Source organism: Haliotis cracherodii, unplaced genomic scaffold (genome assembly GCF_022045235.1).
Source record: "Haliotis cracherodii isolate W230 unplaced genomic scaffold, xgHalCrac1.p SCAF_5, whole genome shotgun sequence".
Lineage (NCBI taxonomy): Eukaryota > Metazoa > Mollusca > Gastropoda > Lepetellida > Haliotidae > Haliotis > Haliotis cracherodii.
This window is the reverse complement of record NW_027266308.1, coordinates 70,162,176-70,181,129: the sequence shown is the minus strand read 5'-3', so window position 1 is coordinate 70,181,129 and position 18,954 is coordinate 70,162,176. Positions and strand designations below refer to the sequence as shown.

The 18,954-nt window shown below is 42.4% G+C and overlaps 1 protein-coding gene across 1 annotated transcript; it reads right to left on the bottom strand.

Annotated features, from left to right (window-relative positions):
- Window positions 1-136: 136 nt before the first annotated feature.
- Window positions 137-18,706, bottom strand: LOC139444099 (leucine-rich repeat-containing protein 74B-like). The gene is made up of 14 exons (XM_071225005.1): window positions 18,668-18,706; window positions 16,659-17,038; window positions 15,986-16,170; window positions 15,707-15,814; window positions 14,783-14,876; window positions 8,004-8,053; window positions 7,831-7,909; window positions 6,586-6,671; window positions 5,966-6,160; window positions 5,445-5,540; window positions 1,628-1,897; window positions 1,082-1,167; window positions 661-810; window positions 137-158 (listed from the first exon to the last, which is right to left on the bottom strand). The coding sequence occupies exons 1-14, from the start codon at window positions 18,703-18,705 to the stop codon at window positions 152-154; spliced, it is 1,824 nt and encodes a 607-aa protein (XP_071081106.1). The 5' UTR covers window position 18,706; the 3' UTR covers window positions 137-151.
- Window positions 18,707-18,954: the final 248 nt, after the last annotated feature.

The window sequence follows — 18,954 nt, the reverse complement described above, 5'->3', positions numbered from 1 at the left end:
TAGCTGCAGGTTTAAGTACTGGCGTAATGTGCCTCTATATGGGGTCTCCATACCCACAACACTGTCTCGACTCGGCTAACACATTTCCTTTAGCTGAACTGAGGATATGTTGAGTAGTGTGCATCAGGTTATTCCTGATAAATTTCACTCATCACTTTCTGCAATAAAAATATTCCAGATGTAAAAATTAAGATACTTATGTGTGCGGTGCTATGAACTGATCAGACAGTCAAGAAAGGTAGGTTAGGGAAAGCCATTACATTCTTAATGGAACACAGACACACACACACACACACACACACACAGATATGTATGTATGTATGTATGTATGTATATGAAGGGGAACACGTTCTGTTTTGGGATACGACAGGGTGACACCATCGGTCAAACAGAATGACTCCCTCTGCATTAAGGCAGCACCTTGTCCAAAAAATGTGCCTTTTGATTGCTATTTTATACAACATGAGCGAGTGATTATGGCTTTACGCCGCTTTTAGCAATATGTATGGAATATCACGGCGGGGGACACCAGAAACCGGTTTTACACATTGTACCCATGTCGGGAACCGAACACAGGTCTTCAGCGTGACGGGCGAACGGTTTAACCACAAGGCTACCATACCGTCCCCTATGGAGCATAAAGAACCCGTGAGTGCCCACCTGTGTTTCTCTTTGGCGTCTGCTGGGATAAGTTGGTCGGAAGCCACACTCTGGCTTGCCGTCGCAGTGGTTATGCCCCGACTCCCAACTCCTGACGTGACGCGCACTTCCCGGAGTTTCCTGTACTTGTTCTCTCTGTCGATCAGATCCCTACACAGTCAAACAGAGGGTTGAGTTCTGATTCCAAGCCACTACTGTACAGCCGTTTAGTCTGTCTAGAACACGGACAACCTTCAAGTATGCGTAGGTTATGACGTAGCAATTAGTGACTTGACAGTTGTTGCTTGTCATATGCATGCAGTCGGAATAGTACAACGATTTCTACTGCAGCAGAGATGGAAAAGATTTTGTCACTTTCCTTCGTGTAAAAATGAGAATGGTACTCAAGTAAGATCTGTGTTCGATTATGTACACCACTTACACGAAGTCAATCTCCCCGCTGCAGTCCCTGTCAAGCATGTCCACAAGCCGCTGAACCTGCCGCTCATCCAGGTTCACCCCCGCCTCCTGGACACAGAGCAGCACATGTAGAGCAATTACTAGTTGTAGAAAACCGTCCACTGTGTGTGATTGTGTGTGTGGGAAGGAGGTCTCATCGTTATAAATACAAAAATATCAGGTTTTGTAGCTGTAGCTTAAAATATATCTCGACACTCATACCCCCCCACCCCCACCCCCCATCCCCACCCCCACCACCCCCCCACCACACCCCCACCACCACACACACACACACACACATAACCCACACAACCCCTCCGAGTATCAAATGGTCGGCCCCCAATAGCTGTCTGAAAGGTGAGTATGAGCCTCCCAGAATCTACAGAATATTTGCTAAGCACCGAATATTGCACGCATTGCATGGTGTCCTCTTTACTGGCAACATGATTATGTTTGTCAAAGTTTTATTTGGACGGTTGAGGGATTTATCATAACGATAACGTGCATGTGCTCCTGTTTCCCATTGTACCTTTATCGCTCTCATGAAGTCCTGGCGGGAAACGGCACCTTTGTTGTCGGAGTCGTGGGCCGTGAACAGGTCCACTAGTCTCATATCCTGGGAATCCACATGCTCCATCACCACCACAAGCGGGTCACGCACCTTCATCCTCGGTAGCTGTAGTTCGCTCAACACAGCATCCCTACCCCTGAGGATGTCCCCGTGGACGACGCGGAACGTCGGCCGGAAACACCTCACACTGTCGATCAGTCTGGAGAACTCCCCCGAAACAACCACATCCTGCAGAAACAAACGGGTGAACTGAAGGATTGGGGACACGATCAGGGAACAAACCTGGAGGTAATCGGGAATAAAACTGATAGGGCCATTGTTTAGGATCCCAACGTCTCACGATCTATTTACATACCCACAATTAGTCTAATGACCATCAGTTTATTTAAATGCCTGCAATCAGTCCAATGACCATCAGTTTATTTACATACCTACAATCAGTCCAGTGACCATCAGTTTATTTACATGCACACAATCAGTCCAATGACCATCAGTTTATTTACATGCCTACAAGCACTCCAATGATCATCAGTATATTTACATGCACACAATCAGTCCAATGACCATCAGTTTATTTACATGCACACACTCAGCACAGTGACCATCAGTTTCTTTACATGCACACAATTAGTCCAATGACCATCAGTTTATTTACATACCCACAATCAGTCCAATGACCATCAGCTTATTTACATGCACACAATCAGTCCAATGACCATCAGTTTATTTACATGCCTACAGTCAGTCCAATGACCATCAGTTTATTTACATACCTACAATCAGTCCAATGACCATCAGTTTATTTACATGCCTACAGTCAGTCCAATGACCATCAGTTTATTAACATGCACACAATTAGTCCAATAACCATCAGTTTATTTACATGCCTACAGTCAGTCCAATGACCATCAGTTTATTTACATGCCTACAGTCAGTCCAATGACCATCAGTTTATCAACATGCACAAAATTAGTCCAATGACCATCAGTTTATTTACATGCCTACAGTCAGTCCAATGACCATGGGTTTATTTACATGCCCACAATCAGCACAGTGGCCATCAGTTTATTTACATGCCTACAATCAGAACAGTGACCATCAGTTTATTTACATGCCTACAATCAGCACAGTGACCATCAGTTTATTTACATGCCTACAATCAGCACAGTGACCATCAGTTTATTAACATACCCACAATCAGTCCAATGACCATCAGTTTATTAACATACCCACAATCAGTCCAATGACCATCAGTTTATTTACATGCCTACAGTCAGTCCAATGACCATCAGTTTATTTACATGCCTACAGTCAGTCCAATGACCCTCAGTTTATTTACATGCACACAATCAGTCCAATGACCATCAGATTATTTATATGCCCACAATCAGCACAGTGACCATCAGTTTATTTACATGCCTACAATCAGCACAGTGACCATCAGTTTCTTTACATGCACACAATCAGTCCAATGACCATCAGTTTATTTACATGCCTACAATCAGCACAATGACCATCAGTTTATTTACATGCCTACAATCAGCACAATGACCATCAGTTTATTTACATGCACGCACTCAGGACAGTGACCATCAGTTTATTTACATGCCTACAATTAGTCCAATGACCATCAGTTTATTTACATGCCTACAATCAGCACAGTGACCATCAGTTTATTTACATACATACAGTCAGCACAATGACCATCAGTTTATTTACATGCACACAACAAGTCCAATGACCATCAGTTTATTTACATACCCACAATCAGTCCAATGACCATCAGCTTATTTACATGCACACAATCAGTCCAATGACCATCAGTTTATTTACATGCCTACAGTCAGTCCAATGACCATCAGTTTATTAACATACCCACAATCAGTCCAATGACCATCAGTTTATTTACATGCCTACAGTCAGTCCAATGACCATCAGTTTATTTACATGCCTACGGTCAGTCCAATGACCATCAGTTTATTTACATGCCTACTGTCAGTCCAATGACCATCAGTTTATTTACATGCACACAACCAGTCCAATGACCATCAGATTATTTATATGCCCACAATCAGCACAGTGACCATCAGTTTATTTACATGCACACACTCAGTCCAATGACCATGAGTTTTTTAACATGCACACAATTAGTCCAATGACCATGAGTATATTTACATGCCTACAATCAGCAAAATGACCATCAGTTTATTTACATGCCTACAATCAGCACAATGACCATCAGTTTATTTACATGCACGCACTCAGCACAGTGACCATCAGTTTATTTACATGCCTACAATTAGTCCAATGACCATCAGTTTATTTACATGCCTACAATCAGCACAGTGACCATCAGTTTATTTACATACATACAGTCAGCACAATGACCATCAGTTTATTTACATGCACACAACAAGTCCAATGACCATCAGTTTATTTACATACCTACAATCAGTCCAATGACCATCAGCTTATTTACATGCACACAATCAGTCCAATGACCATCAGTTTATTTACATGCCTACAGTCAGTCCAATGACCATCAGTTTATTTACATGCCTACAGTCAGTCCAATGACCATCAGTTTATTTACATGCCTACTGTCAGTCCAATGACCATCAGTTTATTTACATGCACACAATCAGTCCAATGACCATCAGATTATTTATATGCCCACAATCAGCACAGTGACCATCAGTTTATTTATATGCACACACTCAGTCCAATGACCATGAGTTTTTTAACATGCACACAATTAGTCCAATGACCATCAGTTTATTTACATGCCTACAATCAGCAAAATGACCATCAGTTTATTTACATGCCTACAATCAGCACAATGACCATCAGTTTATTTACATGCCTACAAACAGCACAATGACCATCAGTTTATTTACATGCCTACAATCAGCACAATGACCATCAGTTTATTTACATGCCTACAATCAGTCCAATGACCATCAGTTTATTTACATGCCTACAATCAGCACAATGACCATCAGTTTATTTACATGCCTACAATCAGCACAATGACCATCAGTTTATTTACATGCCTACAATCAGCACAATGACCATCAGTTTATTTACATGCCTACAATCAGCACAATGACCATCAGTTTATTTACATGCCTACAATCAGTCCAATGACCATCAGTTTATTTACATGCCTACAATCAGCACAATGACCATCAGTTTATTTACATGCCTACAATCAGCACAATGACCATCAGTTTATTTACATGCCTACAATCAGCACAATGACCATCAGTTTATTTACATGCCTACAATCAGTCCAATGACCATCAGTTTATTTACATGCCTACAATCAGCACAATGACCATCAGTTTATTTACATGCCTACAATCAGCACAATGACCATCAGTTTATTTACATGCCTACAATCAGCACAATGACCATCAGTTTATTTACATGCCTACAATCAGCACAATGACCATCAGTTTCTTTACATGCCTACAATCAGTCCAATGACCATCAGTTTATTTACATGCCTACAATCAGCACAGTGACCATCAGTTTATTTACATACATACAGTCAGCACAATGACCATCAGTTTATTTACATGCCTACAATCAGTCCAATGATCATCAGTTTATTTACATGCCTACAATCAGTCCAATGACCATCAGTTTATTTACATGCCTACAATCAGTCCAATGACCATCAGTTTATGCTATGAGATCCAAAGTACAGTGAGCATGGGTTTACAGAGTTCGTGAAACAATGACAGAGGTACTTCATGTCAACATTCCTCACCGATATCTCCACTGTGTGAATCTGCATAGACGGGTGGTCTCTGAGAAACTCCACGAGATACACCGCCCCCTGGTGGGTGATTGGATTATTGCTCAGCTGAAATATCACAGTAAGCTTGTCATTATTCACTTCATGTTACCTCTATCATGACTTTGTCTAATCTGCAAGTTCATTATATGTCTTCTTAACTCAACTGGAACTAGATCAGATTGAAGATTCCACATTGCAATTTTTATTGAGAGAGGCGTAGAAATTCATTGGTGTGGAGGTTTAATCCTGCCAAGAGTAGTATTGTCCATCGGCTAAACAGAATGCTCTTGATTAGTTTGATTGTTGTTTAACGCCCCACACCAGACAATCCAGTGACTGACGTCATGACCATCGATCCACGCAATTGGGATACGATGACCTGCATCAACTAAGTTAGCGAGCCTGACGACCCGATCCCGCTTCTTACGACAAGCATGGTCGCCTCTTACGACAAGCATGGGTTGCTAAACGGACTGCGGTACTGGCGTCACCCTGAGCGTGTTCAATGTGTTGTTGGACTGCATCTTCTTGAGGAGGTCGCCCAGTGCCTGCTGCCCAATACGACACGAGTTGAGAGCCAGCTCCTCCAGGGTTGTGTTTTCCCTGAGGGCCCCGCCAACGGTCCTCGCCCCCTCCGTCCCCAGCCCGTTCCAGGACAGGTCCAGACTCCTCAGGGTGGTGTTCCCCTGAAACAGGAGCTCAAGTAGATTTGCCTCACCTGGTGCTTAGTGCATTCTTGACAGAAATATTTAACGCCGCACTCAGCAATATTCCACCTATATGATGACGGTCTCTAAATAATCTTGTCTGGGCCAGACAATCCAGTGATTGATATCATGAGCATCGATCCACGCAATTGGATACGATGACATGCATCAACTACTCGATCCCGTTAGTCGCCTCTTACGACAAGCATGGTCGCCTTTTACGACAAGAATGGGTTGCTGAAGACCCATTCTACCCCGGATCTTCACGGGTCACAAGAAGTAAAGGGATCAATGACAAGGTTGCTGTAACTGATGATATGTTCTACGAGTGACCTTTTGACTTTTTGAAGCTGCTCTTATATACAATGATGTGATGAAAGTATTGTTCGCTGATGTTTCATTACCTTGATTCCAGCAGCCATCCCCGCCACACCCGCCGATCTCAGGTGGTTCCAGCTCAGGTTCAGCGTCTCTAACGCCGAGTTGAGCCCTGCAGGGAGACACATTGTCTTTACAGTTGGTGGATGGCTTGACAATATTTGTGCGGCATCACGAAGTCAGATTGATTGGTAATGTAAACCCAGTCGCAGGTTGTCGGTGTTTGGCACTTGTATAAACCAACCAGCACATCCTTGGTGCAGACACACCAGGATCATATTTTTGGTAGAATCAGGGATTCAAACACAGGATTCCGGAGCCCTGCCTTCTACCACTGGGCTACCTGTGCCTCCATAAGTAAATGTACGTTTATCAGACAGAATTCGTCTGTTTAAAACCAACATACAAACGGTTGAGCTGGAGTAGGTCGACAACCCCGCGTTGGGAGATAAGTGACTATAAAAGTCCAGTTTCCACCCTCGCCGAAATAGGTTGGAATTCCGTGGCACGATTAAAACGCCCCCAATGGCTATTGTACGAGTTGTATGTCCCTCCTATTGACCAATTACAGATTCCGCCTCTTCTATCACTTGTATTTGCTTCAAACAAAATGGCGGAGCCCAGTCAAGACAATCTGATTGATAATAAAGATCTACATTGTAATAAAACGGGTCTTACCTCTTAAGTGCCTCAAATCACTTGAGCACCTTGATTTAATAAAAGCAACAAAAACCTTTCCATATTCATAAGAAATCTCGGCTGAAAGTACGATTCCGACTAGATCATGAGCATGTGTTTATGAATCACTATCAAACAGCGATGATACCAGGTGTTCGCGAAAAGGTGAATGTATCCTACTTCAACCCGTCACAAACACATGCAAAGGCATGTAAACTGTCCAACTGAAAATAAAACCAATAAAAATAAGTAAATGAATCGGACATCAGTGTTGTCACTGATGCTTCAAATTTTGAAATCATCAAAAGATTTGGTAAATATCTGTCGACGAGGAGTTGCTTGTACACCTACTTTGTGAATCCTATAATCGACCAAAATCTTCTTGGCAGTCGCTTTGTTGTTTACGAGCCGGATGTCTATTTCGTTACGCGACCTTTTATTGGACAATGTTTAGACTCGTAAAGCCAGCGAAAATATAACTAATAAATTCAAGCCTAGTTCGACAAGGGTGAAAACTGGACTTTCGTAGTCAGTTAACTCCCTTGCCTCGGGAAGATGTTGTATGACTTCCTGTAAACTGCTATGTGACGTACCGAGACATTTGCCTAGCCTGCCGCCGCCATCTCGAATCTCGTTGTGACTCAAATCAAGGCTTCTTAAAGTTGTATTCTTCTAAAACGAAAGGTGGCAAAGTCAACCATATATAGGACAAGTACTCGGGTATTTCTTCAAAACATAAGTGTGAGCGTTGGAGTGCTGGACTTACTGCGAGTGCTTCGCCAAGCTGCCCGGCATCTCCCTCCTTGAATCGGTTGCCTGGAAACCAAAATTCGGTAACAAATAACTTTGTCTTGTTTGATAGGCATTACTTAGAAGTTGGCGGTTGACAAGATAGACACAATTATATGGATAACATGGCTTTTTACAGTATTAAAGAAGTTGTTATCCATAAAATTGTGTCTATCTTGTAAATAACTTTGTGAAAATAATTCTCGACAGGAACAAGTGTAAAGAGGATGCCACAGTGGGTGATACACATAACATATAACACGCTGGTAGTATATTGTGTAAATACAGAGAATACCACACGTGTGTAACATACACTGAATACCACACGTGTGTAACATACACTGAATACTACACGTTTGTAACATACACTGACTACTACGCGTTTGTAACACACACACACTGAATACTACACGTTTGTAACATACACTGAATACCACACGTTTGTAACATACACTGAATACTACACGTTTGTAACACACACACACACTGAATACTACACGTTTGTTACATACACTGAATACTACACGTTTGTAACATACACTGAATACTACACGTTTGTAACACACACTGAATACTACACGTTTGTTACATACACTGAATACTACACGTTTGTAACATACGCTGAATACCACACGTTTGTAACATACACTGAATACCACACGTTTGTAACACACACTGAATACTACACGTTTGTTAAATACACTGAATACTACACGTTTGTAACATACGCTGAATACTACACGTTTGTAACATACACTATATACTACACGTTTGTAACATACACTGAATACTACACGTTTGTAACATACACTATATACTACACGTTTGTTACATACACTGAATACTACACGTTTGTAACATACACTGAATACTACACGTTTGTAACATACACTATATACTACACGTTTGTAACATACACTGAATACTACACGTTTGTAACATACACTATATACTACACGTTTGAAACATACACTGAATACTACACGTTTGTAACATACACTGAATACTACACGTTTGTAACATACACTGACTACCACACGTTTGTAACACACACACACACATTGAATACTACACGTTTGTAACATACGCTGAATACCACACGTGTGTAACATACACTGAATACTACACGTTTGTAACATACACTGAATACTACACGTTTGTAACACACACACACACACACACACACACTGAATACTACACGTTTGTAACATACACTGAATACCACACCTTTGTAACATACACTAAATACCACACGTTTATAACACACACTGAACACTACACGTTTGTTACATACACTGAATACTACACGTTTGTAACACACACTGAATACCACACGTTTGTAACACACACTGAATACTACACGTTTGTTACATACACTGAATACTACACGTTTGTAACATACGCTGAATACCACACGTGTGTAACATACACTGAATACTACACGTTTGTAACATACACTGACTACCACACGTTTGTAACACACACACACACTGAATACTACACGTTTGTAACATGCGCTGAATACCACACGTGTGTAACATATACTGAATACTACACGTTTGTAACATACACTGAATACTACACGTTTGTAACACACACACACACACACACACACACACACACACACACACACTGAATACTACACGTTTGTAACATACACTAAATACCACACGTTTGTAACACACACTGAATACTACACGTTTGTTACATACACTGAATACTACACGTTTGTAACATACGCTGAATACCACACGTGTGTAACATACACTGAATACTACACGTTTGTAACATACAGAAAATACTACACGTTTGTAACATACACTGACTACTACACGTTTGTAACATACACTGAATACTACACGTTTGTAACATACACTGAATACTACACGTTTGTAACATACACTGAATACTACACGTTTGTAACACACACTATATACTACACGTTTGAAACATACACTGAATACTACACGTTTGTAACATACACTGAATACAACATGTTTGTAACATACACTATATACTACACGTTTGAAACATACACTGAATACCACACGTTTGTAACATACACTATATACTACACGTTTGTAACATACACTGAATACCACACGTTTGTTACATACACTATATACTACACGTTTGAAACATACACTGAATACCACACGTTTGTAACAAACACTATATACTACACGTTTGTAACATACACTGAATACTACACGTTTGTAACATACACTATATACTACACGTTTGTAACATACACTGAATACTACACGTTTGTAACATACACTATATACTACACGTTTGAAACATACACTGAATACTACACGTTTGTAACATACACTGAATACTACACGTCTGTAACATACACTGAATACCACACGTTTGTAACATACACTGAATACTACACGTTTGTATCATACACTGAATACCACACATGGGTAATATACAGACTCCTACACGTGGGGAATATATAGACTACTACACGTGGGTAATATACAGACTACTACACGTGGGTAACATACAGACTACTACACATGGGGAATATACAGACTACTACACATGGGGAATATACAGACTACTACACATGGGGAATATACAGACTACTACACATGGGGAATATACAGACTACTACACATGGGGAATATACAGACTACTACACGTGGGTAACATACAGACTACTACACATGGGGAATATACAGACTACTACACATGGGGAATATACAGACTACTACACATGGGTAACATACAGACTACTACACGTGGGTAACATACAGACTACTACACATGGGGAATATACAGACTACTACACGTGGGTAACATACAGACTACTACACGTGGGTAACATACAGACTACTACACATGGGGAATATACAGACTACTACACATGGGGAATATACAGACTACTACACGTGGGTAACATACAGACTACTACACATGGGGAATATACAGACTACAACACGTGGGTAATATACAGACTACTACACGTGGGGAATATACAGACTTCTACACGTCGGGAATATACAGACTACTACACATGGTTAATATACAGACTACTACACGTGGGGAATATACAGACTACTACACGTGGGGAATATACAGACTACTACACGTGGGTAACATACAGACTACTACACGTGGGGAATATACAGACTTCTACACATGGGGAATATACAGACTACTACATGTGGGTAACATACAGACTACTATACGTGGGGAATATACAGACTACTACACATGGGGAATATACAGACTACTACACGTGGGGAATATACAGACTACTACACATGGGTAATATACAGACTACTACACGTGGGTAATATACAGACTACTACACATGGGTAATATACAGACTACTACACATGGGTAACATACAGACTACTACACATGGGTAACATACAGACTACTACACATGGGTAATATACAGACTACTACACATGGGTAATATACAGACTACTACACATGGGTAATATACAGACTACTACACATGGGTAATATACAGACTACTACACATGGGTAACATACAGACTACTACACGTGGGGAATATACAGACTTCTACACATGGGGAATATACAGACTACTACACGTGGGTAACATACAGACTACTACACATGGGGAATATACAGACTTCTACACGTGGGGAATATACAGACTACTACACGTGGGTAACATACAGACTACTACACATGGGGAATATACAGACTACTACACGTGGGGAATATACAGACTACTACACGTGGGGAATATACAGACTACTACACGTGGGTAACATACAGACTACTACACGTGGGTAACATACAGACTACTACACATGGGTAATATACAGACTACTACACGTGGGTAATATACAGACTTCTACACGTGGGTAATATACAGACTACTACACGTGGGTAACATCCAGACTTCTACACGTGGGGAATATACAGACTACTACACATGGGGAATATACAGACTACTACACATGGGGAATATACAGACTACTACACGTGGGTAACATACAGACTACTACACGTGGGTAACATACAGACTACTACACATGGGGAATATACAGACTACTACACATGGGGAATATACAGACTACTACACGTGGGTAACATACAGACTACTACACATGGGGAATATACAGACTACAACACGTGGGTAATATACAGACTACTACACGTGGGGAATATACAGACTTCTACACGTCGGGAATATACAGACTACTACACATGGTTAATATACAGACTACTACACGTGGGGAATATACAGACTACTACACGTGGGGAATATACAGACTACTACACGTGGGTAACATACAGACTACTACACGTGGGGAATATACAGACTTCTACACATGGGGAATATACAGACTACTACATGTGGGTAACATACAGACTACTATACGTGGGGAATATACAGACTACTACACATGGGGAATATACAGACTACTACACGTGGGGAATATACAGACTACTACACATGGGTAATATACAGACTACTACACGTGGGTAATATACAGACTACTACACATGGGTAATATACAGACTACTACACATGGGTAACATACAGACTACTACACATGGGTAACATACAGACTACTACACATGGGTAATATACAGACTACTACACATGGGTAATATACAGACTACTACACATGGGTAATATACAGACTACTACACATGGGTAATATACAGACTACTACACATGGGTAACATACAGACTACTACACGTGGGGAATATACAGACTTCTACACATGGGGAATATACAGACTACTACACGTGGGTAACATACAGACTACTACACATGGGGAATATACAGACTTCTACACGTGGGGAATATACAGACTACTACACGTGGGTAACATACAGACTACTACACATGGGGAATATACAGACTACTACACGTGGGGAATATACAGACTACTACACGTGGGGAATATACAGACTACTACACGTGGGTAACATACAGACTACTACACGTGGGTAACATACAGACTACTACACATGGGTAATATACAGACTACTACACGTGGGTAATATACAGACTTCTACACGTGGGTAATATACAGACTACTACACGTGGGTAACATCCAGACTTCTACACGTGGGGAATATACAGACTACTACACATGGGGAATATACAGACTACTACACATGGGGAATATACAGACTACTACATATGGGGAATATACAGACTACTACACATGGGTAACATACAGACTACTACACGTGGGTAACATCCAGACTTCTACACGTGGGGAATATACAGACTACTACACATGGGGAATATACAGACTACTACACATGGGTAATATACAGACTACTACACATGGGTAACATACAGACTACTACACATGGGTAACATACAGACTACTACACGTGGGGAATATACAGACTACTACACATGGGGAATATACAGACTACTACACATGGGTAATATACAGACTACTACACGTGAGTAACATACAGACTACGACACGTGGGGAATATACAGACTACTACACATGGGTAATATACAGACTACTACACGTGGGTAACATACAGACTACTACACATGGGTAATATACAGACTACTACACGTGGGTAACATACAGACTACTACACATGGGGAATATACAGACTACTACACATGGGGAATATACAGACTACTACACATGGGGAATATACAGACTACTACACGTCGGGAATATACAGACTTCTACACGTCGGGAATATACAGACTACTACACATGGTTAATATACACACTACTACACGTGGGTAATATACAGACTACTACACATGGGGAATATACAGACTACTACACGTGGGGAATATACAGACTTCTACACGTGGGGAATATACAGACTAGTACACGTGGGTAATATACAGACTACTACACATGGGGAATATACAGACTAGTACACGTGGGTAATATACAGACTACTACACGTGGGTAACATACAGACTACTACACGTGGGGAATATACAGACTAGTACACGTTGGTAATATACAGACTACTACACGTGGGGAATATACAGACTAGTACACGTGGGTAATATACAGACTACTACACGTGGGGAATATACAGACTAGTACACGTTGGTAATATACAGACTACTACACGTGGGGAATATACAGACTACTACACGTGGGTAACATATAGACTACTACACATGGGGAATATACAGACTACTACACGTGGGTAACATACAGACTACTACACATGGGGAATATACAGACTTCTACACGTGGGTAATATACAGACTACTACACGTGGGAAATATACAGACTACTACACGTGGGTAACATATAGACTACTACACATGGGGAATATACAGACTACTACACGTGGGTAACATACAGACTACTACACATGGGTAACATACAGACTACTACACGTGGGTAATATACAGACTACTACACATGGGGAATATACAGACTACTACACGTGGGTAACATACAGACTACTACATGTGGGTAATATACAGACTACTACACGTGGGTAACATACAGACTTCTACACATGGGTAACATACAGACTACTACATGTGGGTAATATACAGACTACTACACGTGGGTAACATACAGACTACTACACGTGGGTAATATACAGACTACTACACGTGGGTAACATACAGACTACTACACATGGGTAATATACAGACTACTACACGTGGGTAACATATAGACTACTACACGTGGGTAAGATACCCATGTTACATTGTTTGGAGAGGAATTTGTGGAACAAACATGTGTCTGCACAGCTCGATCACTCACTCACTCACTCCAGGAGAGACTCACCAGCAGCCTTGAGAACTTGGAGGGAATCGTTCTCCGCCAACAGACCCGACAACATGACGGCACCAGGGGAACGCAGATTATTGTTGGACACGTCCTGTGCAACAGCGGCACCAATAGTAACAACAGCAGCAACAGCAGCACCAATAGTAACAACAGTAACAGCAGCAACAATAGTAACATCAACAACAACAGTAGCAACAATAGTAACATCAACAACAGCAGCAGCAACTACGTGATAAACATCGCACGTGTTCAAACTAATCGCATTACACACAACCCGTGGAGGTCCGGTTTAGAATAGGTCTTCAGTAACCCATGCTTGTCGTAATAGGCGACTAATGGGATCCCGGTCATATAGGTGGGATATTGATGAGTGCGGCGTTAAACAACAAACAAACAAACAGAAGTACAGTCCTGCCTGGCTATCTGACAAGTGACGTCACGTTACTTTCGCCACATGGAGGTCACCACTGAAGGTCGCAGGCACACGTGACGAACAACTGCGTGGATGCTGTGTGTGAACTCGTGCTGAAGTATGTACGTGTAGAAGTGATGTGTATTATTTATTCGCCAGCACGTGTATAATCTTCTGACCAGCACTTGCATTACTGACTCGCCAGCACGTGCATTATTGACTTACCAGCATTATTCTCTCATCAGAACTGTATGATTGATTCACTATCACGTGTATAAAACGTACCAGCAAGTGTATAATTGATTCACCGGCGCTTGTAAACTTGATTTACGTGTATAACTAACTCACCAGCACGTGCATTATTGACTCACCAGCACGTGTATAACTAACTCACCAGCACGTGTATAACTAACTCACCAACACGTGTATAACTAACTCACCAGCACGTGTATCATTGACTCACCAGCACGTGTATAACTAACTCACCAGCACGTGTATAACTAACTCACCAGCACGTGTATTATTGAGTTGTGGTGCAGTATGTCGACTACACAACGTAAGCCTGCGTCTCCAATGTCGTTGCTTGCCAGGTGGAGCTCCGTCACCGTCAGCTGTTCCTGCAACAGTCAGTCAGTCAGCTGAATGATTTCCTCCTACCTTCATTCAGTGAAACCCGTTTACCCAGACTGTAACCGTTAACGAAGCGTGGGCACACACAGTCACGCATAGACGTTGATAATGGAAGAACGGGGTTTCACCATATAAACAATGGGAGGGTGACGTCTTACCACAAGTGATATACAAACTGCCTTGACCGCTCGAACTGTGAGCCCCTGATGGTTGAGCTTGACGACCTTGCTTCGCACGCATCTTAGGTAGGAGGAGGAGGGAACGATGTTTAGTTTCCGACAGGCGGCGAGGTAGACATGGCGACTCTCATCGCCTCCTTCCAAGGACGTCTTCCTTGGCGAAGCTGCGGCATCAAGACATCAACACCAACACGCATTAGTTTCCTCTTTCTCGTTCATTGCAATTAAATGTAGTCAAGCCATTATAATCAGTTGAGAATTATCAAACGTTGCCAAAAATCGTCCCACTGCACTGCCTACTGGGCGTGAGTCCATGTTTGTGTTGTTTCAATATTCGAATCGACATGTCCGTGTTTTGACTAAATCTATCAACCAAACTGACGTGCAGAAGAAAGTACACTCCCCTGTTTGATGAAACAAATGGTTTATATTCGACGGTGATGTATTTTATGATAGGCGATATATCAATCAGTAGGCCTCACGACAGGTGACGTGCACATGACGTATCAATGAACATAAGGGTCGCAAGTTTACAGTATAAAGTACTGAACAGAGTGAAGCAGGTATTTTCAAGGCTTTTCTTTGTTTGGCCCGGCGGTTTATGTAAAGGCACAGACCGATGGTATATGGTCTGTGGTAAAGGTATACGTACGCTTCTCGTCTGGTTCTGGGTCGCTGTAGTCGTCGTCAAGGCAGAATGTGGCCACGCTGTCCCTGCTGATATGGGTCCGGACGTTGTTGTGGCGTTCACATGTCACACCTGTCACGGGGCGAAAGGACGTCTTCTCACAACGTCGACTGGGGTTTCCATTCCCAGCAGTACAGGCACGTGACCTATTAACTGACGTAACCCCTGACCTTGCATTGCCCTGCCTGCTGATGGTCTTTGACCTGTCAATAGTTAATCGCCGGAAGTTCTGACGGCCACCAGGTGGCGCACTATGGGTTTGTTGACGGAGCGTTTGCATATTCTCGCCAGATTCTGTCTTCCGGTAGTCCTGAAGCTGGTCCTGGCGGGCAAGGATGCTCTTCCTGGGACAGATGATCACTAAACTTAGCACATGGATAGCACACTGCCTGACGACACTATCACTACTACACTGTATGATTTAGAAAGTTTTTTTCCCCCAGCGAACAACTTCACTGTCGCGAACCTGCCAGTTACCAGATAATCCCATGTCTGATCTCGCCTGTATAAAGTGGGGATCTTGACCTAGGAGGTTTGATATCTGAAGGAGGGGCGTGACTCACTCTGAACCATGTTAATATATACGCTTGTGATATCCTCTGTTGTTTAAGAGCAGACAACACATTAAGATCCGACGTGTTGCCGTATGTGTACAGGCGATCAGGTATTAGTGTCTTCACTCCTATGATAGGGGTGGCTTGTTTTAACTCTCCCCTCAAACCCCATAGAGCATGAAACAATCCGCACCCCTTCCTGTTTTAATACACGGTACGCGTTACTGGCTAAAGGAACTGGGTTAAAGGTGAAGTGATGCACACACACACACACACACACACACACACACATGCCTCCCTTACTTACCGACACCCCATGAGATTATATGGTAAACACTGATACTCCCCTAGATCAAACACTTCACAATGGGTTTGTGGACATACATTATGGAGTTTCCCAGTGCGCGCGAGCCAGCGAGACACCCTGGCAGTCGCACGCGCCCAGGGTCACGTTGACACAGCCAGACAATGATGCCATAAAATACTCGTGTCTGATTGACAAGATCACCCAGTTTATTGATATTGAAAAAGGTTTGATCAAGCAGTGTGTTCAGTATGACTGACCCAACGTCCGACCTTTCTTAGGGAGTCTACTCAAGACGTTGCCTACATTCCCAATAGTATCTGCATAAGAGTGTACCCAACTTACCCTCAGGAATGTATACCCACTTCACCCCAAAAGGTCTACTGAAGACTGTTCCCACTCCACTCCATAGAATCTATCCGAGATAGTGTCCCCTCCACTCCATGGAATCTATCCAAGATAGAGTCTCTCCAGCCCAGCAGTCTACTCAGGAATGTATACCCACTTCACCCCAAAAGGTCTACTGAAGACTGTTCCCACTCCACTCCATAGAATCTATCAAAGATAGTGGCCCCTCCACTCCAAGGAATCTATCCAAGATACACTCCACTCCATAGAATCTATCAAAGATAGTGGCCCCTCCACTCCAAGGAATCTATCCAAGATACACTCCACTCCATAGAATCTATCAAAGATAGTTCCCCCTCCACTCCAAGGAATCTATCCAAGATACACTCCACTCCATAGAATCTATCAAAGATAGTGTCCCCTCCACTCCAAGGAATCTATCCAAGATACACTCCACTCCATGGAATCTATCCAAGATAGTTTACCCTTCACTACGAGAAATCTATCCAGTTCTGACTATCGCACAGACTCGCGTCCGTGTCAAGTGACAATAACAGCAGGAATTTTAGCCATTGGCGAAGCTGCTCTCTACAACGGAGGGCAATGCAAACCATGAATGGCAAATGTTGTGGAAACGATGTATTAGTATCTGGTGTACATTGAAGCTCGAGGGAAATGCATTATTATTATTGGGTACTGATGTATGGGTTTACTGCAGCACTGACCGCATAGGCAGGGTGTAAGGTACACAGGTATAAGGTACTCACCGTAATTCTAGATCGCTCAAGTCAAGTGGGGCCTCCATGTTTCTGATGGGTTCACGAGAGGTGACAGTCTGAGCTAAGGGGACGCTATGTGGTGAGGGGACGTCCTGTGACGAGGGGACGCTCTGAGATGAGAGGACCTGTGATCAAGATAGGCTGCCACTACACAGACCCAGTGAGAGAACACAAGATGGCAGAACAATCCTTGACAAGTTTCTCCTTGCAACCTACAGTCCATTTGTGGCTTGTTGGGACGTACTCTGTCTGCTCTCACCGGCACTTGCCTAATG

Bases quoted from the DNA above. Each gene is read 5' to 3' on its own strand.
- LOC139444099 (XM_071225005.1), bottom strand. From the start codon at position 18,705: ATGGAGGCCCCACTTGACTTGAGCGATCTAGAATTACG. The intron at 14,877-15,706 runs GTGAGTTAGTTA...GCTGTTGCACAG, and splicing joins ACTCAATAATACACGTGCTG to GACGTGTCCAACAATAATCT. The intron at 1,898-5,444 runs GTGAGGAATGTT...TTGTTTCTGCAG, and splicing joins TTCACACAGTGGAGATATCG to GATGTGGTTGTTTCGGGGGA.